Here is a 25,414-nt window from a genome sequence, read left to right as displayed (position 1 = left end):
GGCCGGTCATCAGCATTTTTTTTTAAAGCTTCTCATATGATGGGGTATACAGTCAAGGCTGAAAACCGCTGCGTAACTTGAAGTTGGCGCTGTTCTCACGAAGGACCAGGTAGTGAGTATTTTCAGCTCTGTGGCCCTGTGGCCCGGTGCCGCTGGTCACTGCACCAGCAGCCGTAGGTAACGCGCAGTTCAATGGGCGGACGGCATTCCAGTCACACTTTATTTACGGACGGTGAGATTTGAACTTCACGTAATTTTTATGTGTCACAAAATACAATTCTTTCTCAAACATTACAAATATTTTTAAAAAAGGAAAATATATAAAAACCATTATTCATTTGTGGGAGCAACAAAAGCAGATGGCAGGCTGGAGTTAGCCCTTGGGGCTTGGTAGGCTGACCCCTGGCCTAGGAAAAGTGGCGATCCCAGGAGGCACTGATGGAACAGGTGGACTAAGACGTTTCCATGGGTGCGTTTATCTGGGAGCCCGAAGATGAATTCGGAGTTGTCAGCCTGTGCTGGGCCATGCAGCGTCTTTCCTAGTGTGGTGGTAAGGCGTTCACTTCTCTTAGCTCATCACCCGTCTATTGTGCAGAAGAAGAGGGGGTAAGGGACTTCAGAGCTGGTCGATACCAGGGCCCTGGCTGGATGGCTCTGTACTATGGCTCTTGTAACGGCGCCCCTGCAGAGAGACGTCTCTGCTTCAGCTCGCCACTGCAGGCCATGCCCAGGGCTGAACCCTGGATGCATGCTCCGTGAGGCAGGTACTGTTCATATTGTTAAGCAGTTCCATCCTAGGAGGGAACCGAGACACAGAGTACGGAAGCAACTTTCCCAAGATTATACAGGTCAGAGACAGCAGATTCCAGACTCCAGGCCTGGGAGGACGGCTGTGGTCCACCGGGGTTTCTCGGGGGCAGACTATTGAATGTTGGGGCCCCGTAATTCTTCGTGGCGGGGACTGTCCTGTTCTTTGCAAGATGCTGGACAACATCCCTGGGCTCTGCCCTCTAGATGCCAGGAGCAGCCCCCAGGTTGTGACAACCGAACGTGTTTGTAGACATGGCTGTATGTCCCTGGAGAGCAAAATTGTCCCCCTCCGTTGAGAACTCTGCATTACGTGTAGTACCTCTCAAATACAAGTGCTTTAAAAAAAATCCTCATTCGAGGATATGGTTATTGATTTTAGAGAGAGAGGAAGGGAGAGAGAGAGGGAGAGAAACATCAGTATGAGAGAACCATTGATTAATGGCCTCCAAATACCCCCCAACTGGGGTTTGAATCCACAACCCAGGTATGTGCCCTGACTGGGAATCAAACCCGCAACCTTTTGGTGTACAGGACAGCGTTCTAACCAACTGAGCCACCTGGCCAGGGCCAGATAGAGTCACATTGGAAGCCCAGCTCTCCTTGCCAGCTGTGCCTCTTGAGGTCAGTGGGCCTCTCTGAGCCTCGGTTTCCTCATCGTGAGCAGGAGATGATGGCCTCCTCTGTTCAGGGTGGTGGGGATGCAGTGAGAAGCCCCCTGTGCTCGATCCGTAGTGACACTGGAGAATGTTGTCCCCTCTCTCCCAGTATAGTTCTCCCTGGTCTTTTGCCTCGGCAGCTGACTGTGTCTGGTGTCTGGCTAACAGCTCTGTGGCGTAGTTGATCACACCTGAAGCCATTTCCAAAAGTCACCACGGACTGTTTCACCTTCCACCCTTGCCAGATGCCAGCCGAAGGTCGGTCCTCCAGAGCTGGTGTTGGTTGGCCTCCAACTTTGTCAAAAACAAATAAAAATAGCCACCAGCCTAGAGACGGGGCCTTAAAAAAGCTACCTCGGCAGCAAGTGTGGGTTCACCTGCCGCCCTTGCTGAGCGATGGGTTTGGGAGCCACCTGATGGAAGGGCTCTGTCGCCAGTTACGAAATCAAGCCACACCATGGTTTTTCTAATGGCTGAAGCTTTCTTTGTTCCCCTTAGGTCAAATTGCTAGAGTTTCAGTGTTTGTGTGTATGTGTGTGGGATATCTCAGACTTTCTGAGGCCAAAGGGTCAAGCCAGCCAGCGGGGGAGGGCTGTGGATGGATGGAGAGTGGCCTGGGCTGAGGGGTAGCCTGGTGCCTTTCCTGCTGAGGTTGGGGGATCGGCAGCTTCTGGTCCTCTTGACTGTTATATCACTTGGTTATTGAATCACTGCACTGATGTAATAATACAGGGTGTACTGTGTACCAGACGCCGTCGTTTACTTTCCACCTATTATTTAATCCTCACAAGCCAGTGAGGTCCCTGTTGTTATCCTCATTTTTTTTAAATTATTTTTATTTCAAGAGAGAGAAGAAGGGAAGGAGAGAAACATCAATTTGTTGTTCCACTCACTCATGCATTCATCGCTTGCCTCTTGTATGTGCACTGACCGGGGATTGAACCCACAACCTTGGTGTATCGGGATGATGCTCTAAGCAACTGGGCTACCCAGCCAGCACTACTATCCTCATTTTAAAGATAAGGAAACTGAGTGCTTTACTATGACTTTTAGCATCCCCTTTACAAAATTAAGAGCTTCTTTCTTATTGAAAATAATACTTCATTGCCGAAAACAAATACAGGCAAAGAGAAGAAAACAGAAACTACCCCTAATTTAGCCACCTGAGATAACTGCTGTTAACATTTCGGTGTCTACTTCCCTAGATCAGGGGTCTGAAAATTATGGCGCATGGGCCAAATCTGCCTTTTCTGTAAAGAAAGAAAGAAAGTTTTTCAAAAACACACTGAACTACTTCCTGGTTAATGCTGTAATTGTGGTAAAAGCACAGTTCACATTTGCAAGATGACGTTGGCTTTCCGAAGGACTGTTCTGAGTCCTGTTGCATGACAGCAGGTCAGTCGTAGGACGTTTTGGAAGAAAAGTTCCTTGCAGTTAATGGGAAGCAGGGAGGCGCTCTGTCTCAGGGGCCAGAAATCACTTGTTCATTCACTCAGGCACCTCGCATAAGCCCAGCAGAACAGAGAGGGTCTTCATTGAAAGGACATATCCTATAGCAGCATGTAAACACGAAGGGTTTCTGTCATTCATTTCTCTTTTTAAAAAATAATTACTGACTGATTTGAGAGACAGAGGGAGAAACATTGATTTGTTGTTCCACTTATGTATGCATTCATCAGTTGATTTTTGTATGCACCCTGATGGGGAATCGAACCTGCAACCTGGGAATATGGGAATGATGATCTAATCAACTGAGCTACCTGGCCAGGGCTCATTTCTCTTTTTGTTCCCCTGGCCGAGAAGTCCATTTCTGTATCTCTGACAGGCAGGGCAGAGCCTTTGGTGATTCACGCTGGGGATCAGGCCGAGGGAGGGGATGGTGTTGGTGGTGGAGGCAGACTGGGGGTGTAGGAGGGTTTTCTCATGGGAAACTGTACTGGATGCAGAGACTTTATATAGCAGAGAATGCCCAAACCCAACATTTCCTGGTGTGATGGAAAGAGCCCCAGGCCTGGAGACTTGCTGGGTGACCCCCTTTGCCTGGCTGGACCTCAGTTTCCTCCTCTGTGAAGTGGAATTTCTTTCCCCCGACTGCTCATTTGCCTCCAGCCTTGCTGTTCCCGGCTCAGACGATAGATGGTGGCGTGCTGGCAGTGTTCCTTACGATCAGTTTTCCACCCAAACTTTTGGCCCACTGAACCCACTCACCCCAGCCTCCCAAGATGCCTGGCGATCACCGTCTCTGGACATGCCTCTGCGTGGTTGACCTCTAACCTAATTCTTGCCAGATGGCAGCTCCCAGTTTATGCCCCATGGCTGGATTAAGAAAGTTGACTGAATGCTCCCGTCTGATTCTACTCCTGTCAAAATCTCACCAAATGACAGCAAAGAGGTTAAAAAACAAACAACAAAACAGAGATAGAAAGCCATCAAGCCTGGGAGAACAGGAGGGGAGATGAGCAACATTTGGGAAGCTGGAAAGCAGGTGAATAAGCAGCGATTGGCTTAGCAGAACCAAGGGGTCTGAGTCATAGGGCAGCAGGGAGGCAAGCCGAGAACCCACCAGCTCTGCACCCCGAAAAGCGCAGGGACTGACAGCATCGGTGCCTCTGCAACTGGGGGTGAAGGGAGGAAGAGAAGGATTGGGTGTAAGAGTCCCAGATCCCTCGCCCTGCTCCCTGTGGCTGGGGGCTGCCCACATCCGTGCTAATGGAAGGCAGGAGGTCTTGGGACTGGGTACTGATGGGCACACTGGAGAGAGTGGGGCCCCTACCCCCAGCAGGAGGATAAGGGTCTTGGCAGATGCTGAATCCTGAAACCTGCCCTGTCCCCTACACCTGTCCCTGTAGTTCCCCCTTCTTCCCGCTCAGGCTCCAGGCCAGCTTTTCCTCCGTGCAGAAGACCCAGAGACTTCTCCCAGGGGAACTGGGCCTGCGCAGGAGGATGACTCTAAAGATGTCTGGGGTTTCCCAAAATGCAGCCCTCCCAGGTCACCCTGCATAGAGCTCAGGGTCCACTTCTGAGCAGCCCTTTCATCCCTGCTCCTGGTCGTGAAGAAGTGACCAGGGCTCACCAAACATTGTGTCCAGTTTCTAATGGGCAAGGCGGGCCCCAAGCAAACAAAGGGACACAGGAAACTTGGAAGAGACAGAAATCCTGCTAGGAGAAGAGAGCTTGAAAGTGCCGTCATTAACACTCCGTCGAGGTTGGAGAGGATGCACGGAAAGGGACATTTGCCCACCAAGAACAGGCTATTACATGTTAAAAAAGCATGATATAGCAGAAGGGAAAAGCTCCCCTGTATGGTTAGAAGAGAAGGCTGAAGGAATTGCCCAGAAAGTAAATGGAAGATAGGAGAGGGAAAAATACATATACTGGTGGGCCGGTCCAGGAATTTCAACATTCAAGTAATAGGACTTCTGGAAAGAATAGAGAAAAAGGAGGCTGGACATCACCAGGGAAGTATTTGGAGACAAATTCCTGGCTGTGAGTTTCTCCACTGAAGGAGCCTAACAGATCCCCAGCCTCACGGATGGGAGCAGACACACAGCTGAGTGTACCCCTGTGAAAATGTGAATACAGAGGACAGAGGAGGTCCTATCAGCTTCTGGATATGAAAAGAAGCCCCCAAAGTATCAAGGGTCAGAACGGCTCTGGTTCTAGCACCCTTGGGCAGCTCAATGGCACAAGGCTTCCAAAACTCCGAAGGAGAAGGTTTTCCCTCCTAGAATTCCGCATATGACCAAACAATAGGGTCGAATGTGAAGGCCGAAGACAGTTCTAGAACATGCGTGGCTGTAAAACATTTAGCCCCCTGAACACCTTTTCTTAGAAAGCTGCTAAAGGATGCCTTCTACTGAAACGAGATAAAATCAGAGACGAGCTTCATAATGGGAGACAGGAACCAGAGATCCAGCATAGAGTCAAACAGAATCTCTAGGGTGACAGTGACGAGGGAGCCCCGGGCAACCAGGAACAGGACAGGCATGTCGAGGACACCATCACTATGTGCGGTGCCACCTACCCTCCTTTTAGCCGGATGAAACTACTAGAGGAGGTGCCCCAGCAAAACCAGGGAGTCCACCAAGAAAGAGGGAGCCATGTGATCCTCAAATGAGCAACCAGCGGGGGAAGAGGGTATGGGGGGATAAACGGTGATGGGGGGAAAAAAAAACCCAAGGAAAGGTAAAGCGAACTTAATGATGTCAGCAAAGGAGGGTCCCAGAATGACGCTTCCGTAGGGGGTCTCAAGAATAGCCAGCCCAGGTGAAAGGGGGAGCAGAGGCCTTCAGGAAAGATGTCACCAGTGGAAAGGGCCAGCGATCTCACATGTAGCGGAGGCTATGGGATGAATTAACAAGTGTGTAAGGAAAACCAAGTCAATGAAAAAAAAAAATCATGAACTCCAGGGGGGAAAAAAAAACCAGAAAGGAAAATCTGGTGATTTTCCAACCCTCCCCTGTGAGTAATGACCCCAGGCTCATAAAACACTGAATAGTGACCTGACAGAAGGGCACTGTCTATGGCCCTACAGAGAGGCTGGGAGAAGGGAAGGGGGTAGGGCGGCCAAGCAAGGGCGTGGTTTCCTCATCTGTCAAGGTAGGAAGGCCACAGAGGGTGTCCCAAATGGACGACCCACGAGGTAGCGCACACACATTGTTCGGAACGCTGGAGGTGTGCCGGGTTCTGGAGAGGGTGGGGCAGGGAACCTCTGTTTTCTTTATTATATGATTTTTTGTTTGTTTTCATTTTTAAAATGTTGATACACACTTCCAGAAAAAGTGCACGAACATTATCACTACTATTTAACATGTTTAAAGTATTAGAATATGTGACTTCCCCCTGATCCCAAATTTCCACCCCTGTTATAGGCTTCTTAGTATTGAGTTTTTAAGTTATGGGCACAGAAGGTAAAAGTTAATTTAAGATGACAAATCTGAACGTATAGCTTGGGGCAGGTCAGGGGCTCCACCTGCTTTATTCGTGTGATGGCCTCTTCTTGAGCCTCCTTGTGACATGAATGCTTCAAGGTCATGGAGAAGGACAGTGCAGCAGGGGTCTGATGGGCCTCAGCTGCTCTGTGTGGAAGTTAATTTTATGGGTGCTAGGCCCCGATGCTCCCCCCCAGCATCCCAGGCTTCCTGGCTCATGCGTGTCTGTCCTATTGCCTCTGCAGGCCCAGCATGTCTGGGCTCCACCTGGTGAGGAGGGGCCGAGAACAGAAGAAGGTGAGCCTGCACAGAGACTTCACCGTAGCTTCACCAGCCGAGTTTGTAACACGCTTTGGGGGCGATCGAGTCATCGAGAAGGTATGGATGGGGTCCCGGTGTTCTGTGTGAGGCCTGGTAGGGTGGAGTGGGAGAACCAGCGTCCAACTGGGTGCTCACACTGCAGAGGAAGGGAGGGGGCCACCCCTTGGCGAGCACTTAATGAGTGCTGGGTGCTGGGCTTCGTGAGCTTTCCACAGTTACGACAGCCTGAGCAGCAGACGTGTGACCCCACTTCACAGAGGAGGAGACTGAGGCCTCATCAGACTTTGCAAAGCACCCTGCAGTGCCTTCGTGCACGGGGCTGCTTCCTAGGTCATGGGGGGGGGGGAAGCATCAAGCCCAGCCCTGGCCTCCCCAGGTTTGCAGCCCCTTAGAGAAGAGGAGGCCCGCATACTGGAATGACAGTAACAAAGGGAAAGAGCTAAAATTTGCCCTTTTAAAAAGGGGAGAGAGGACATTGAACCTGAGCTGGGAGCTCTGGGGCCTGTCTGCCATGGCCGCTCATGGGACACAGCATCTGGGCTCAGTTTCCCCTTCTATTAAAACAGAGCCAATCACACCCCAAAGTTCTACTGAGATTTGTCTTCCAGGGCTGTTGTAAAGATTGGTTAGCAATGTAAGGGCCTTAAAATACAGTGGTGGGCTAAAGTAGTTGATAATAAATAATGCAATAATAAATAAATGATAATGCAAGAATAAACTGTGCATCATGGACTCACAGCTGGAAACCTACTTTTGCCCACCCCTGTATGGACTTGCTAGGTAAGTCAGAACTTCGAGGCCATGTGCCTGGTTTTTTTTTAGGAACTGTCTAATGCCACACAGCAAGTTCATGGTACAAACAAGAATTGAAACCAAGACCCCTTCTGTCGTGGGGACAGCCAGCATTACTGCCTTTCCTCCTCACCCAGTCTGGGCTCTTTAACCTTCGGGATGTGGAGGCGGTCATGCTGAACGGGTGCAGTTCTGAGCACAGGTCTGACTGTGGAGGGCTCAAGTCCCAGCTCTGCCACTTACTGGCTGTGCGACCTTGGGCAAGTGCCTTAACTCCTCTGAGTTTTAATGTCTTCGATCCCAAATAGAGATAGTAATACAACCTCTTTCAAAGGTCTGTTGTGAAGATGAAATGAAATACATTGTAATAATGTGACTTAGTGCCTTCTAAACCTGCAGAAAGGTTGAGTGATCACAGTGGCACCAAAGGAAGGCATCCAAAGTCATTTATTTATCCATCTATCCATTAGTCATCCATCCATCCATCCATCCATCCATCCATCTGGTTATCCATCCACCCATCCATCCATCCATCCATCCATCCATCCACCTGGTCATCCATCCATCCATCCATCCATCCATCCATCCACCCACCCATCCATCCATCCATCCATCCATCCATCCAGTCATCCATCCATCTATCCATCCATCCATCCATCCATCCATCCATCCATCCATCCATCCAGTCATCCGTCCATCCATCCTTCTGGTCATCCATCCATCCAGTCATCCATCCATCCACCCATCCCACCATCCATCCATCCATCCATCCATCCATCCATCCATCCATCCACCCACCCACCCACCCATCCATCCATCCAGTCATCCATCCATCCATCCATCCATCCATCCATCCATCCATCCACCCACCCACCCATCTGGTCATCCATCCATCCAGTCATCCATCCAGTCATCCATCCATCCATCCATCCATCCAGTCATCCATCCATCCTTCTGGTCATCCATCCATCCACCCATCTGGTCATCCATCCATCCAGTCATCCATCCATCCATCCATCCTTCTGGTCATCCATCCATCCGGTCATCCATCCATCCATCCATCTGGTCATCCATCCAGTCATCCATCCATCCATCCATCCATCCATCCATCCTTCTGGTCATCCATCCATCCAGTCATCCATCCATCCATCCATCTGGTCATCCATCCAGTCATCCATCCATCCATCAACCCACCTATTTAGTTATCCTTTTATTCATCCACCTACCTGTCCGGTATCCATCTGTCCATCTATCTATGTGTCCCTCCATCCGATCATCTATTCGCACAGTCCGCAGACACCAAGCACCTGCTCTGCGCCACACTGTGTGCTGTAGAAATACACAGAGGAAATGCGTGTTCCGGGCACTGCAGGAGCCTCAGCAGCCCTGAGATGCACCCCAGGGTGGCACGCAGCCTCTGTTGCAGGGAGGTGTGCAGCTCTGGCCCCTTCCTCCTTTTCCCTGTCCAGGTGCTCATTGCCAACAATGGCATCGCCGCCGTGAAGTGCATGCGCTCCATCCGCAGGTGGGCCTACGAGATGTTCCGAAATGAGCGGGCCATCCGGTTTGTAGTCATGGTGACTCCGGAGGATCTCAAAGCCAACGCAGGTATTTGGGACTTCACTCCCTCCCCCTCCCACCCCGCCATGCCCCATCCTTGCCTGCAAGGACATATTTCTTGAAGTGGAATTTCTGCCTCAAAGAGTACGGGTATGTTAAAACCAAAACATAGTATCACATTCAGCTTTAAAAAGGCAGGAATGGCTGTCACGTGACACGGAGGAAACTTTAGGACATTATGGGAAGTGAAATGGATCAGTCACAGAAAGACAAATACTGTCTGATTCCAGTCCGATGAGGTCCAGAGTGTGGTCAACATCTTAGAGAGAGAAAGCAGAGTGGTGGTCGCCAGGGTGGGGGAGTGGGGAGGGGAAGGGGAGCTGCTTCAGGGGCGCAGAGTGTCAGATCTGTGAGGTGACGGAGTTCTGGCGATCTGCTTCCCACCCATGTAAATATACTTATCACTACTGAACTGTGCACTCAAAAAATGAGTCAGATGGTAAATGTTATGTTATTTTTTTTAACCATGACTAAAAACAAACATTGTATTTTTTAACAGCCAAACCATGTTAAGATAGAGTTTAGGAATTTAAAAAAAAAAACAACGAAAAACTAAGCCTACCTCTGATCCCACTATCCTGATAGCTTGCTTGCTTCTATTTTTGTTCCCTTGAGGCCTGGTCCAGACAGACATAGTAACATCATCGTCGGTTTTCTTCTACTTATCACACACACTGGTCCGTTGTCGCCCGAGAACCGTCACACTTACTCGGTTCTTCTCTCCATGGCTGTCCCTACTGGTGTCTTGCAGATTTCCTACAGTCGGCTTCCGTCTCTCTTGTTCTTTCCAGAGTACATCAAGATGGCCGATCAGTATGTCCCCGTGCCAGGGGGCCCCAACAACAACAACTATGCCAACGTGGAGCTCATCGTGGACATTGCCAAGAGAATCCCTGTGCAGGTAAGTTGGGCGGGGCGCTCCTGTCTGCCCTGGGACGATGCTTGAGCTCTGGGGCAGCTTGATTCCACACTTCAAAAGGGGCAGCTCGATTCTGCACTTCAGACGGGGTAAAGGAGCTGGCTGGGTCCTGTGTGAATCTGAAATCCAGGGCTGCTACGACCCAGCCAAGAGCTTTCGGTGTGGGACGGGAGGCGGGTTGTGAAGGAAGATCTTCATTCATGTCTCTCTGTGTTTGCAGGCGGTGTGGGCTGGCTGGGGCCACGCCTCCGAAAACCCCAAACTTCCGGAGCTCCTGTGCAAGCACGAGATTGCTTTCTTAGGTAGAGTGTGAGAATCGGGGCGTTGATGGGACACTCCTCTGGGTTACCCTCTCTTCCTAGCGCAGCCCTAGAGAGTGGAGGTCAGTTTGGTACTCCCCCCTCACATATTCATTGTCAGGAGCAAGTGAGTCCAGGGGTGGGAGGGCACCTGGGTCCGTGGTCAGCCAGGGAAAAATGGAACCGTTACCATGGATACCATAGTGGCACAATGCTGGGGCAAGCAGACCTCTGCTAGGTTTCCTGTGGGTGATGAGATGCCAGCCATGTTCAGATTTATCACTAGGTTGGGAGGTCACATTTCGGATGAGACCACACCTCTGCTCGGGCTGTTCTCAGGCCTCTGGACTGTCCTAACGCTTCGGGACCAGAGCCCCTCATCTCTCTATTTATTAAGTCCAATGATACTTATTATCTGCGGCATCTGTTTGTTTCAGGATTCAAACTTACATCTGTAACCTTTGTGTAATTATGCTCTCTGACATCCTTGCACGGTTTGGGGAATCGTTTACCACCCCCTTACCTTTGGGCCCTCAGCACAGACGTGTGTGAAGCAGCTCGGTGCAGATCAACGCCTGATCTTCCAAGGCTCGGCCTGGTGACCGGTGCCCACTGGTGTTTTATCTGCCCATGGTCTTTGATCGACTGTCACTCAGGATTCTTCCTATCCTGCAGTTTTAGCGCCTCTGGCGGTTGATGGTCCAGCCCGCAAGCTGGCAAACTACATTCCACCAGCTCTATCCAGCCCACTGCCAGCTTTTGTAAATAAAGTTTTACTGAAACACAGCCCTGCTCATTCATTTGGGTGTTGCCTGTGGCTGCTTTCACCCACGCTGGCACAGTTGAGTATTTGTGAGAGGCCGGCTGAAATACGAAGCTGAATGTATATCCTATGTGGTTCGTTACAGGAAAGGTTTGCTCAGCCATGGCCTAACTTTTTGAGGTTCTGGCTTGCCCTCTCGGTCTAGCTTTTTGCCTCCCCCCGAAAGTGAATTTTATGGGTGCCACAGAGCTTAGGTTGTCACTGAGACCAGGTTTACAGTCCACACGTGTTGAAAGTTGACTGACGAAGTGGCATACCAAGACGTTTTTCTTCCCTGACTTGATGGTAAACTCCCTGGGACCTGGGACCTGACACCTGACAACTGGCACTTGGTCGACACTCGGCTGTGGGGGGCCTTGTGGCTGACTCGATTCCGCCTTCCCCCTGTCCCTGACTCCTCAGGCCCCCCCAGTGAGGCCATGTGGGCCCTGGGAGATAAGATCGCCTCCACCATCGTGGCCCAGACGCTGCAGATTCCAACACTGTCCTGGAGTGGAAGCGGTAAGGGACCCTGGCCTTCACTTTGGGGGGCTCCTCCACCCAGTCTTGCTAATGTGAGCAATGGGGGGGACCAGAATATGCTTTTTTTTTTTATTCTTTCACTTACAAGTTTCAAATTATTAAACAAGTGGTCCAGTTTCATTGTAGACAACTTGGAAAATAGGAGAAAAAAAAACAACCAATAATTTATAATCCTGACTCTGTTGAATATTTGTTGCATTTTAGGGACCTGTCTACCTTTCTAGTCTTTTTTTCTAACCATATCCTTTGAAACAAAGCCTTGTATTTAGTAGTTTAGGACTTATTTTTCTCACTAATCTTTCTATGACAATAAATATACTTTGCCACACTTAAAATGCCTGCATAGGATTATATCATCCAGATACACCACGATTTATTTAGCAGTTCTCTCTAGTTATACATTTTCCAGTTTCCGGTTCATTTTGTTCTAATTTAAAAAATATTAGAAGTCATGGAGGCTTGATCATCTTATGGCTAAATATCTTATGTACATTTTGATCATTTCCTTAGGATAAATTTCTCCAAGTAGAATTTCTAAGGTATATTAAAAAATAAACAGGAAAAAGTCTCAGGAGTTTCCTATTTAATTGATTTTTTTTTCTTCCAAAGATTGAATTTTAAATTTGGAATAGAAAGTCCTGTTTGGTTTTGTTTTTCAATCTTCACAGGGTATTGGAAAATAATGATTCACATATAAATAACCCTATAGGGTAGAATGGGATTATTTTGGATTCAGGTTAATATGGTGTTCTTGGTAGACGAGGTCTGAATTTCTTGAGCTTGATTTCCCATTCAGGGGTGAGTTAGTCGGTAAGAAAATTAGAAGTCAGTAGTTAATGAAGCTGAAGGGCTGTGTCTGCACCCTGCTGAGCCAGAGGCCGGGCCTGGAGCCGCTTCGGTGAGGGGACCCCATGGTTTTCTGTGTTGTGTGTGTCTGCCATCCTTGGGGAACTCAGCGTCCTTTGTGACTCCAGGTCTGACGGTGGAATTGGCAGAAGACGACCTGCAGCAGGGGACAAGAGTCTGTGTCCCGGAGGACATTTACCACCAGGGTTGTGTGAAAGACGTAGAGGAAGGCTTGGAGGTAACCGCAGAGCCTGGGGGACCCAGAACCTTCCCACTGTGCCAGTGGCGGTGGAAAATGTCTCACCTCTAAAGAGCTCCCTTTGCCCTTTGCCCCCCAGGCAGCAGAAAGGATTGGTTTTCCCTTGATGATCAAAGCTTCGGAAGGCGGTGGAGGGAAAGGAATCCGGAAGGTGGAGAGCGCCGAGGACTTCCCGATCCTTTTCAGACAAGTGAGTCTTCCTGCTGCGTGGTTTTTTTTCACATCTTTGGGAATCATCTTACTCAGTTGTCGCGCCAGCAGGGCCACATCATTTTCTTTAAGAGTCTCTCAAGGACACGCCTATAAGACAGTGACTTTCCGCTGTTTGAAGGATGCAGTCAGTCTGTCTGCAGGTTCCACCGTGGACAGCCAGCTGAGCGAGCGCAGGGAGCAGGAAAGGAGGAAAGCTCAGGGCTTCCGTCCTGCTTTTGTTTAAAGAAATATTTTCTGTGTGTATGTTACTGAATGTGGAGCAGAAAACCAGTTCGTGCACCCAACTCTTAATAGCACATTAACTCTTTTTAAAAATAATTTTAAAATGCCCTGGCTGGTGTGGCTCAGTGGATTGAGTGCTGGCCTGCAGACCAAAAGTTCACTGGTTCGATTCATGTCAGGGCACATGCCTAGATTGCGAGCCAGGTCCCAGCTTGGGAGTGTGTGAGATATAGCTCTCTCTCTCTTTCTTCCTCTCTCTCTATAAATAAATAAAATAAAATCTCTAAAAAAAAATTAAAAATGTTTTCAATTGCATTCAATATTATAACCATTTCAGGTTATAACATAGTGATTAGGCATTTATGTAATTTATGAAGTGATCACCCTGATAAGTTAGTAACTGACACCGTAGCAGCATTTATTCTCAGCCACATTAATTCTTCACAGCACTTTAAACTCTTATCTAGTTTGTACAAAACTCTTTTTTAGAAAGACTTTATTTATTCATTTTAGAGAGAGGGGAAGGGAGGGAGAAAGAGAGGGAGAGAAAGATGTGAGAGAGACACATTGATCGGTTGCCTCTCCTATGCGCCTCGACAGGGGACCAACCGCACATGCGCCCTGACTGGGAATCGAACTGGTGACCTTTCTCTTTGCCAGACAGCACCCACTCAACTGAGCCACACCATTCAGGGCTGGACCCAGCTCTTAACAGCACATGGGATTATGGGGAAATTTCGCTTTCTACGTTATGTATTTGTACACCGTTGGATTTAAATGGAGAATGTAGCATCTCAGAGAAGTCACATAAAACTAGGAGATCGTGGACGTCCCTGCCATCATCTCTCCCTCTCTTTGGAGAACTCCCTGTTCCAGCTGCTCTGCCTTCCCTGCAGGTACAGAGCGAGATCCCGGGCTCCCCCGTCTTTCTCATGAAGCTGGCCCAGCACGCCCGTCACCTGGAGGTCCAGATCCTTGCCGACCAGTACGGCAACGCCGTGTCCCTGTTTGGGCGAGACTGCTCCATCCAGCGGCGGCATCAGAAGATCATCGAGGAGGCACCTGCCACCATCGCCACCCCGGCCGTGTTCGAGTTCATGGAGCAGGTGGGCTCTGCAGAGCCGGCTGTGGGACAGCCTCAGGGGTGTGGCTGTCTCAGCTCAGAGCTAGCCAGAGTTCCCCACGGCCTGTATCTCCAAAGTGGATGAGACCGGGGCCCATCACAGACATGGCTTCCGCCTGGCTTTATTGGAGTGTGAGCCATGTGGCCCCGAAGTGACTGACACATAGCAGGTCCTCAATCTGCATGTGATGGGGGAGCTCATAAGCCACTATGAAAGCGACCCCAGAAAACTGCTGGACACCCCTCGTTTGGTCTCTGTTTCTTTGCAGTGTGCCGTCCGCCTGGCCAAGACAGTGGGCTACGTGAGCGCGGGAACGGTGGAATACCTGTACAGCCAGGATGGCAGCTTCTACTTCTTGGAGCTGAACCCCCGCCTGCAGGTGGAGCACCCCTGCACGGAAATGATCGCCGATGTCAACCTGCCGGCTGCCCAGCTGCAGGTGAGGAAACCGCTCCAGGCCCGGGGGCTTCTTCTGCCCAGGGCGGGGCCCCTGTCCTACGCAGACCGGGCCTTCCCGCCCCTCTTGGCTGACTGTCCCTGGGGAGTGACTGGATGTGTACCTAGCACTACGGGCCCTGAACGCGGAGAACGTGATGTGGTTTGTCACCTTTGTCTGCCATCTAGTCCTTTGAGAAACTGGCAAGAGTCACCGACCTTCTGCCTGGAAAAATACATTGCATGCAATTTCAGGGCATTTGTGGACCCCGATACCCACTCAGAGACCCAGAGATGTGTTTCTCAACCTTCGTTTCATTGTCGCCCCCTGCAGGAGACTTTTAGACATTTTTTCCTCCTAATTTCTCCCCTCATGAAATCTTAATATCATAGGTATACTGCATATTGTCTGGGTACTATAGATACATTTGTGCTTTATACATACAAAGAGTAAGATTTTTTCACCCCGCTAAGAGCAAGTATTTGTCCCCTGGGGGGCAGTATCACCCCACATTGAGAACTTGTGACCCAGAGGTAGGAATGCCTGCTTGCATTGGAACTCAATGATTTTTATTAATGTCTTCTTCCTTCCCCCCTTCCTTGTCCCACCAGAACTTTTATTCTGCTTTTAGTTTTTCTAGTTTGAAACCTTCCAAAAAGTTGCAAGGATAATACATGTGAACCCCATACTCTGCCCACGTCCACCCATTGTTAGCATCTCGCCCCATTTGCTTTCTCTCTACGGTGTGCTTGTGTAATTATTCCCCTGGCTCAGCCTTTTGAGAGATGTTTTGACTTGAACCTTCGTTGCTGCTTTGCCTCTAAACACTGCACTTCCCGGGGCCTCCCGAGAACAAGGGCGTTCCGTTACGATGCCACATACCTGTCTGATATTACCGCCCGCATTAACATTTCCTCGAATGGGCGGCTGTTTCTTGTTTGTTTTTTAAAGCCAGGGCCACGTGTCGCATTTTGCTGCCACGTCCCTCAATCTTAGGCTGACCTTGGCCTTGTGAAGGGTTCGGGCAGAACGTCCCTCCACTTGGTTTTCTCTTCCTGATCAGTCTCTTCCATATGATGTCCTTTTTCACGTGTCCCGTCACGAGACTCAGCACGTTAGGTGTGACCCTTTGGCTGAGCTGGCGTCCTTAACGGTCTGGTTGTTACTCATTCTTCTCACCCAGCTTCCCTGCGTCCTTCGCGAAACCTGTAATCCCGCTTCTGGGTGCCTTTCCTTCTCGCCCTCCAGGGCCCTGAAGTCTCGTGTATTTGTCATGTGTATTTTCTTGCCATGTGGTGGTGTTTCACGAATGTTGCTTCTTTTCCCAGGGGCACGGTTTGCTCCATGGGAGCAAAGTCAGGCCTCTGTCTTTTTCTTTCTTTGCCGCTCCTGCCACCGTCTAGCAGCATTGTGTGAGCACGAGGTGCTCAGCGTATCTGCCATCGTTCATGGGACCTCCCCCTCCAGCTCACCCAGCACTGTGCTTGGTGTTTGGGGGCAGGGGTCCCGTGGGACTCTCAGCCCTGGGACGGCTTTCTTGATTTCAGATCGCCATGGGTGTGCCGCTACACCGGCTGAAAGACATCCGCCTTCTGTACGGAGAGTCACCGTGGGGGATGACGCCCATTTCTTTCGACGCCCCTTCCAACCCGCCCATCCCCCGAGGCCACGTTATTGCAGCCAGAATCACCAGTGAAAATCCCGATGAGGCAAGTTGTGGGGGTCCCCTTGCTTCTGCCATCTCCAGTCTCCTGGTGTGGGGCAGACCCCCGGCCTTAGCCTTGGACTTGGGGTGAGAGAGGTTTGTTCCCTTCTCCCCTGGCTTCTCAGTTTACAGATAAGGAAGTGGAGGTGTGAGAGGGGAGCAGGTCACGGTTTATTGACACGGAGTGTGTGCCATGCATATCCCTTCATATGCCTCACTGCTGATGTACTGGCGCTGGGCGTTGTTACCCCCCATTACAAATCAAGAGGTTGGGGTAACTTGCCTAATGCCTCAAGCCTGGGACCTGCTGAGGCCCTGGCCAGGCCCTGACGGGGACTCCAAAGGCCATGTCCATCTTTAGGACAAGCAGTGGGCTTAGAGCCTGGCTCCTTGGAGTTTTTGCTGCATTCTCAGTGCAGTCTGGCCCAGTGTACGGAGACTCTCTGTGACTTGTTCTTCCTTGCGCCTTAAGCCAGCTGGCATCTGTCACAGTTTTACATGCTTTCCTAAGGGTTGGTTGTCACGTCATCTCTAGAACCTACCGCAACCTGTGTAATGAGCACATTCGGGAACCTTGGGGTAGGAGAGGCTTGTTTTTCCCCTTCTCCCTTTCATTACAGACTTGTATAGGATGGGAGCAACGTTAGTTTAGGGCCCTTTGGCTGCAAGCGCACAGCTGACTGGTGGTGGACAAGCAAAACGGGGATTTTTCAGAGCGCTGATGGCTTGTTCGCAGGTGCCTGGGTGGACGCAGGACCAGGTGGCGGAGTTCCTGGGCACCTGGAACTCTCTCTCTCTCACCTCCAGGCACCTGCCAAGACCACTGCCTCCACCACTCACTTTAGGAGCCCTAATCCCAGAGAGAAGGTCCAGGTCCACCCCCCATTACTAAAATTACACTCAGAGGGTGGACGGGACCCCCCCCCCAAGGGAATTCGATGTGTCAGCATCAGCTAGGCTAACGCTGGATTTCTTTATCTGCTGGAATTTTCATAGTCCAGAATCTGAAATCCAACCTCTTTCATTTAAATTTTTTATTATTGACAATGTCAAGAGTATAAAATCAGAATGTTCCTTCACTCAGTTCCCTAACAAATCACGTTCTCCCATGTCACACCTTTACATTCTTCCCCCATTCTAACTTGGTTGTTATTTTTTCAAATCGTTTTTGTAAAGTAAGAATCACATGCATTGATATGCTGATGTGATACACAGACAGATACACCCACATCCCTGATAAGAGGTATCAATGTTTTTTTCTTTTAAAAAATTGATTGATTGATTGATTGATTTGAGAAAGAAACATAGACTTGTTGTTCCACTTATTTATGCATTCATTGGTTGCTTCTTGTATGTGCCCCGACTGGGGATCGAACCCACAATCTTAGGTTGTATTGGGATGATGCTCTATGCAACTGAGCTACCTGGCCAGCGCAGCATCCGTGTTTTCTTGATTATGCTAACTTTTTGGTTGTGGCACAGGTTCTTGGGTTTTTCCAGGGTTTAAGTCGGATGGAAATATATTTGGAGTAATGACTCCTTCTGTTTTGCTATATTTGTTTTTTTTTTTTTGTCTGGGCTCTAGGGGTTTAAGCCGAGCTCTGGAACAGTCCAGGAACTGAATTTCCGCAGCAGCAAGAACGTGTGGGGTTATTTCAGCGTGGCTGCTGCCGGTGGCTTACACGAGTTTGCCGATTCCCAGTTCGGGCACTGCTTCTCCTGGGGAGAGAACCGGGAAGAGGCCATTTCGTCAGTATCTCCCTTCTCCCCTTTTTCCTTCCTCCCCTCTTCCTGTGCCTTTCATCCTTTAAGAAACTCAAAGTTAGCCTGAGGCTGCAGATGCAGGAGGAAGCTAGGAGATCCAGGGGGTGACTCGCACTGCAAACCCTGTTCAAACACCCTGAGCTAAAGTGCAAGGACCAAGCCTGCCCTCTTCCTGTGTTTGAGATCCATGAAGTAATATGACCTGTCCAAGGTCATTGCTCTTGAGCTATTGCAGGTTGAACTTGAAGGAGGTCCAAAGAATGTTCAAGGTGATTCTAAAAGTTTAAAAGGTGCTGAGTACTATAGCTTTTTATAATTTTTAATTTAATTTTATCTATTTTTAAAGATTTTGTTTATTTATTTTTAGAGAGAGGGGAAGGGAGGGAGAGAGAGAGGGAGAGAAACATTGATGTGTGGTTGCTTCTCATGTGCCCCCTACTGAGGTCCTGGCCCGCGCAACCCAGGCATGTGCCCTCACTGGGAATCGAACCGGTGATCCTTTGGTTTGCAGGCCAGCACTCAATCCACTGAGCCACACTAGCCTGGGTGCTATAGATTTTTTTAAAAAAAGGTGTGTGTGTATGGGAGCGGGGATCTCCTTTAAATTTAAATCTCATCAGTAGTTCCTGGAGAAACCCATGTTAACAAAGGGGCCCCCGAATTCCAAAACGCATCTTTTTCCTGCCTTGACCTGGGTGCAAAGAGGTCAAAACCAGTTCCCATGGTAGCTCAATGTTCGTATGTTGGTGGGTGAAAAAAATCCCACTTTAGAGTGAAAAATCCAAAAGGCATTGTGGACATTTTATTTAAAAAACATTAAAATCCATTTGGCCTGGGCACTTAGCCATGAATTAAATTGAGCTTGGTGGTTTTGATGAGTGGGCTTTTTTTTTTTTTTTTTTAACTAACTTCAAATAATTAGTTTTAATCGTGTGCAGTAAAAAACTGAGACCCTGAAGCTTAGAGAGAATTGCAGCAACTAAGAATGAATAGCGGGAGGGGAGGAGGGCAGCTGGTCCAGCCTACTCCAAATGGAATGGGGTATGTGGCTTGTCTCAGGCGGTGAATGAATGACCAGTGGCAGCTTCAAGCAGGATTCAGAGGAAAACATTCCAGCTCTTTGTGCTGCTCTCAGTGTCCAGCAGGGGGGTCAGTTTCCCCTGTGTTCCTGGGACTGGCGGATTTCTCAGGCTAACACTGGCCAGGTCCTCAGCAAACGGGCACAGACGGTCATCCTGAGTCCAGTGGCTTAACTCCTAGATGCAGCTTCGAGCCCCACACCTGCAGCCTGTTGACACCCTTACTTGACCTCAGTGTATCTGCATTGTTCTGCCCCCAAAGTGGGGCGGCTGTGGCCCCTTTGGCATGCCTGCCGACAGCACCCAGGAATGCTGTAATAGGTGTGAAAGGGAGGCATTCTGATGCCTCCTCTGTCTTTGGCTCATCTCCCCCAAAACACTGTCCCCGTGATCTCACAGGGAGTGGCCATGTCAGCCCTTGGACCAGAGGCCCTGTCTGGGGGGAGGCAGCCCCCCTGGGAAATGAGAGTTGGTTACCAGCCAAACCCTGAGTGGGCTGATGGAGGGTCCACAGGTGCACACAGGGCAGGGCGGCTGTGCCTGCGGCCGGAGGACGGCACCAGCTCGGGGAAACGGGGATGTGAATGGGTCCAGCGGGAGAGAGAGGCAAGGGGACTGGCAATGATTAATGAGAATTATAATCATGGTAATTAATCACGGTCATAGCAGTTGACAGTTATTGATCAGTGACGGGGTGCTGTTTATGGATTGGCTCATTTTAATCCTCAAGCCCCTGTGTGGAGTCAGGGTTATTTCCCCATTTTCCAGATGAGGAAACTGAGGCCCCGGCAGGTAAGTCACTTGCCCAGGGTCACCCGACCAGTAAATGCTGGAGCTGAGATGAGCCCAGGGTGTCCGACTGAGGACCCCCTTAATGTCTGTGTGGTTCTGGCTCTCTGGGATCCGTGCGGGAGCCCCGTGTGCTAATGCAGGAAATAACCTATGTGCCTGTCCCCTCAAGGAACATGGTGGTGGCTTTGAAGGAACTGTCCATCCGGGGCGACTTCAGGACCACCGTGGAGTACCTCATTAACCTCCTGGAGACGGAGAGTTTCCAGAACAACGACATCGACACTGGGTGGTTGGATCACCTCATCGCTGAGAAAGTGCAGGTGAGGGCTGCACACGCGTCTCCTGCAATCGCGGAGAGCCGCCCCACGCCCGAGCACCCTGGGGGCTTGATTGCTGTGGGTACTGAAGTGCAGGGTCTCTCCTAGGCGGAAAAGCCAGACATCATGCTCGGGGTGGTGTGCGGAGCCTTGAACGTGGCCGATGCGATGTTCAGAACCTGCATGACGGATTTCTTACACTCGCTGGAAAGGTAGGCGTGCAGGTAATTTTTTTCCCTTTGGGCAATGTGTGAGTGGCAAGTTATTTGGGTGCGAATCAGCCTCCAGGAGGTGAGTGAACCCCTCCTATGTGCTTGCCTCTGAAATCCCTGGGAGAATCCTGGGCTGGCCTGGAAGAGGCCTGGGAGATGGGATTCTCAATGCCAAGGTGGTGGTGAAAATAGAGATAGTTATATGTTTATTTGTCGTGTGCTGACTTGTGTCAGGTATGTTGTCAGAGTCACAGGCTGTGTTTTGGTCTCTCCCAGACCCTCACCTGAATCAGAAGGTGCCTGGTGGCCCTGGCTGGGGAGCTCAGTTGGTTAGAGCATCGCCTCCATATGTCAGGGTGGTGGGTTCGATCCCTGGTCAGGGCACAAGCAAGAGTCAACCAATGAATGCATAGATCAGTGGAACAACAAACCGACGTTTTTCCCTCTCTCTCCCTTTCTCTCTCTCCCTCTAAAATCACTGCACGGGGGGAAAAAGGTGCCTAGTGGAATGGACCAGCGTGGAAGCGGCCAGGCGCTTGCTGCTGGGCCAGGCCGGGGTTTCTCAGCCTCAGCCCCACTGACATTTTGGGCTGGATCATTTTGTGCTGTGGGGCGGTCCTGTGCAGCGCGGGGTGTTAGCAGTGTCCCTGGCCCCATCCTAGCATCCCCTCTCCCCCAGAGTCAGGATAATCAGATCCAAACTGCTGACCTCACGGCATTCAAATATGTCTCCAGATGTGGCCAGGTGTCCCAAGGGTAGAGGTAAAAATTGCCCGAGGATGAGAATCTCTGTGAGAGGCAGAGGAGGCTTCCAAAAGGAAAAGGCTATGTTTTTAGCGCTTGGTTATCGTGCTTCGGAACAGAAGTAGAATTGCAGTCCGGGCGCTGGTTTCTTCCTAAGCAGGCGGCAGGGTTCCCTCCACACCCAGGATCCTTTGAGAGGAAGCTCTCATGGACTTAGCTTCCTGAAAACGCTTTTGAAATTTCCCATCCTTCAGGAAGTGCAGTTTCCCTGAGTTCTGAGGAATGTCAGCCTCCTTGAGATGACACTTGTTTCTTGCCTTTTAATCAGATTTAGATTTTTTTTTTTTAATCTTCACCTGAGGACATGCTCATTGATTTTGGAGAGATGGGAATGGAGGTAGAGTGAGAGGGAGAGAGACTTCGATCAGTTGCCTCTCTTACACGCCCTGACCAGGGACCAAACCCACAACCCAGGCAGGTGCCCTGAGTGGGAATCGAACCCGTGACCTTTTGGTTTATGGGATGATGCTCCAACCAACCAAGCTACACTGGCCATGGCCAGATGTAGCTTTTATAGTACAGTCAGGTGTGTTTAGTATAGTCAGGTGTGATGGTGCTTCAGGCCGGGGGCGGGGATGGCCGCAGAGCTCCCAGTCACTTCCAGGCTGACTGCAGTCTGTCTTCTCCTTTAGGGGCCAGGTCCTCCCTGCAGCATCCCTGCGGAACACCGTGGACGTGGAATTGATTTACGGAGGCTTTAAGTACATCCTCAAGGTAAAGACCTGCGTTTCTCGGATGCCTCCAACACCCCCGAGTCCTGGGGGAGGGAGTTTCTATTCCTGTGCCATCCCTGGAGTGGGTTTTCTCATGCCTGGGCCTCAGGATGCCCCAGGCAGCCCATGACCTTGAAACCTGGATGCTCTGGGTTTGAGAATGCATAGACTTGGGCAATACGCACAAGGCATGGTGGCTGCCGTAACCAAGTACCGCCAACCGGTGGCTTCAAAAAAGGGAAATTCGTTCTCAGTTCTGGAGGCCTGAAGTCCAAAACCAAGGCGTGGGCTGGGCCTGGTCTCTTTGGAGGCTCCAGGGGAGCCCGTCCTCCGCTTTCCCAGCTTCTGATGGTTGTGGGCAGTCCTCGGGGCTCCTGGCTGGCAGAGCTCACTCCAGTCCCTGTCTCGGGCTTCACGTGGCCCTCTTTTCTCTGGGCGTGTCTATCTGTCTTCACACCGTCTTCCTTCCGTGCCTGCGTCTCTGGGTCTCTTCTCCTCTAGAACACTCCTCTGGTACATACTGGATTGGTCCAGTATGATCTCCTCTTAACAAACTTGTCTGCAAGACCCTGTTTCCAAATCAGGTCACCTTCTGGGGTACCAGTTAGGAATTTGGGGAACACCATCCAACATATGGAGCGTGAGTAGGGCTGTTGCTGGGCAAGGCCTGTGAGCCTGGCTTTGTCCTGTCTCCGCCCCAAGAGTCCGTGTGCGGGGTTCTGACCTCTTCCTGGGCTTCCTCTGGCATCCCTGGAGCTACTCAGGGTTGCTCTCTTCCAGCAGAGGTCACTGAGATGGCCCTTCCCGGGCCGTCCGGACCCAAATCAGCAGAGAAAGCCAAGGAGCATCTGAGAGGTGCGGGTGCAGGGTGAGGCCGAGGGTCCAAGTAGGGGGTGCCCTGCGGGGGCAAAGTGTCCCCAGGAAGCCAAGACCTCCCCAGCACTTCCAGTCTCCCATTCTGAGGATGGAAAAGAGGACGGAGTTCAAGCCTGCTTCTGAGGCTGGGTTTTTATTTTCTTTTACTTTATTTTGAATACTGCCGAACATGCATTGAACTTTCAACTTTAGAGATTTTTAGGCTTAATTCAGCCCAACAAGCATGTTATCCACGGGAGTGTGCTATAAAACCACTTCCCTTTTGCCCCCAAGGCTTCCTGGCTACCTTTGGGGGCCTGGGTGCCCCCAACTTGGTATGACATACGGTGCATACTCATAGAAAGTTTCACAATTTCAAACAAGAATAAAGCATCAGAAAACCAAATGCAGTGTGCATCGGCACCCGGAGGCAATCCCTGTTAACATTTTACCATCGCGTTTCCGTTATTTGTTAGTTTGCTCCCGGCGCTGATTTTGCAAAGGCGAGGTCACAAGGCAGAGGTCAGTGGGGGTCTGCGGTGCTCCGGTAGAACTTACAGGAGGGATGGAGGTGCTGCAGACCTGAGCTGTCCAGGAAGGGCCACCTGTGGCTCTTGAGCACTTGCGATGTGGCAACTGAAACTGTTAATTCTACGTTTTATTTAATTTTCATATTTATGTTTAAATAGCCACAAGTGTCCAGGGGCTACCACATTCGACAGAGTAGGTCTCGAGTATTTATTTCATTGCAAGGTTGTTGGATAGCGAGTTTGGTTCTTACTGTCACCATAAATAATGCAATAATGTATTCCTACGTTTCTCGCTATCTTTGGTCTCAAATATGTATTTTATAGGGTGAGGGCTCTTCAGGGCGTTAGTTTTCTGAGAGGGAACACGCCCATGTGCTGACAGCCAAATGGGGCCAGTATGTCAGGTTGAGAGGCAAAGCTGAGACCCGGCCACCTGTGCCTCTCTCAAGTGTCCCACATGTCTTGGAGACCCCGGGGCAGAGCCATGTCTGGGGAGCAGAGCCCTGGCCCACGTCACTGGTGGAGTCCCCAGGGCTATCTCGCCCACACGAGCCCCCCTCGTGGCCCTGCTGCCCCGGGCGTCCCTGCTGGGGGCTGACGCGTGGGGGCGGGACGCAGAAGGAGAGTGCACGGGTGGTGAGAGGTGGCTGGCGGGACTCGGCCCTCGGCCAGCGGCCATCAGCCCACCCACGGGGCAGGAATGGCGCACTTTCTGCAGGCTCGCTCCCTGTCAGCTTCCCCTCCAGGTGAGTGAGGGCTGGGACGGGACAGGCCAGGTGTCCACCCTGGCACCCCTACAGTGGCCACTAGCCCTGGCTCCTGGTTGGGGAAGGCGAGACAGTGTTTGGGGGCACAGGGACAAGCAGACATCCTGAGCTCAGGTGGGGACATTGAACCTGTCCCCACAGGTGGCCCGGCAGTCTCTAACCATGTTCGTCCTCATCATGAATGGCTGTCACATCGAGATCGACGCCCACCGGCTGAATGACGGCGGGCTTCTGCTGTCCTACGGTGGTAACAGCTACACGACCTACATGAAGGAGGAGGTGGACAGGTGCGTGGGGCACGCATCCCACTGGGGGCCGGGCCACAGAGCCAGCGCTCTCCCGTGGGGGTGACAATGCAAAGCCACCCTTCCTGCAGCCCGAGGGTCTCAGATAAAGTGCCTTGCCCGGTGGATGCTGGGGCCCGTGGAAAGAGGTTAATCTTGTGGCTGGAATTCCACGCAACTGGCAGGCATTTGTGGGAGGTGCCCAGGGGGCCCTTTCCTAGTGACCTGGGAGGGTTCAGAGCTGAGGGGACTGTGGCTCAGCTCCACGGCGTTTGAGGTGTGGGGTGCAGGGCCAGCTGCCCACATCTGAGCTGCAGCATCCACCCCATCTAACGCAACCCTGGGCTCAGAGGAGATGCCACCACCCAGTTAGGGCAGCAGCTGTTTAGGGAGCGTCTGCTAGTACCGGACGTCAGGCTGGATGTTGGGATAGAACTGTGGTCATGACTTGAGGGGCCTGTCAGGGAAGGTGACATATTGAGGACGCAGACCATGGCAGGAAGGGTCGCCGTGAGCCCAGGTGGGAGAAATATAGGATGTCCTAGGGGCACTTAGCACAGGGGCCTCGTGAAGTGGACCCAGACACCCTTTGCTCTGGCTTATCTGACCACCGTGGGCTTGCATGGTGAATGTGGGCCGCCCTGCTGACCAGGTAGCACAGCCCCCCAGGCCAAGGAGAGTTCAGTTGGGGAGGGGTGGGACTGCTAGAGGCCCCATGTCTGAGACAGCTCAAGGTAGAGAGGTAGTCTCCCTCCCCAATCCTTCATCAAAGAAGACATACCAGATTCACCCCAGAGCA

General features: G+C 50.9%; 1 protein-coding gene across 5 annotated transcripts in view; it reads left to right on the top strand.

Moving 5' to 3' along the window:
• ACACB (acetyl-CoA carboxylase beta) overlaps window positions 1–25,414 on the top strand; it is a 94,274-nt gene that overhangs the window by 25,686 nt on the left and 43,174 nt on the right. For all 5 annotated transcript variants that reach the window (XM_045201029.3, XM_045201028.2, XM_024567216.4 and 2 more), the window contains 15 exons: window positions 6,643–6,775; window positions 8,980–9,118; window positions 9,922–10,031; window positions 10,270–10,351; window positions 11,574–11,672; window positions 12,668–12,777; window positions 12,878–12,988; window positions 14,130–14,339; window positions 14,626–14,796; window positions 16,341–16,502; window positions 18,084–18,247; window positions 20,303–20,453; window positions 20,559–20,662; window positions 22,099–22,180; window positions 24,473–24,618. In XM_045201029.3, the coding sequence (XP_045056964.2) occupies window positions 6,643–6,775; window positions 8,980–9,118; window positions 9,922–10,031; window positions 10,270–10,351; window positions 11,574–11,672; window positions 12,668–12,777; window positions 12,878–12,988; window positions 14,130–14,339; window positions 14,626–14,796; window positions 16,341–16,502; window positions 18,084–18,247; window positions 20,303–20,453; window positions 20,559–20,662; window positions 22,099–22,180; window positions 24,473–24,618 (1,974 nt within the window). The remainder of the gene's footprint in view (window positions 1–6,642; window positions 6,776–8,979; window positions 9,119–9,921; window positions 10,032–10,269; window positions 10,352–11,573; window positions 11,673–12,667; window positions 12,778–12,877; window positions 12,989–14,129; window positions 14,340–14,625; window positions 14,797–16,340; window positions 16,503–18,083; window positions 18,248–20,302; window positions 20,454–20,558; window positions 20,663–22,098; window positions 22,181–24,472; window positions 24,619–25,414) is intronic.

The sequence above is a fragment of the Desmodus rotundus genome, chromosome 7 (genome assembly GCF_022682495.2).
Source record: "Desmodus rotundus isolate HL8 chromosome 7, HLdesRot8A.1, whole genome shotgun sequence".
Lineage (NCBI taxonomy): Eukaryota > Metazoa > Chordata > Mammalia > Chiroptera > Phyllostomidae > Desmodus > Desmodus rotundus.
The sequence above is the reverse complement of the archived record's forward strand: the minus strand, read 5'-3'. Positions and strand labels throughout refer to the sequence as shown.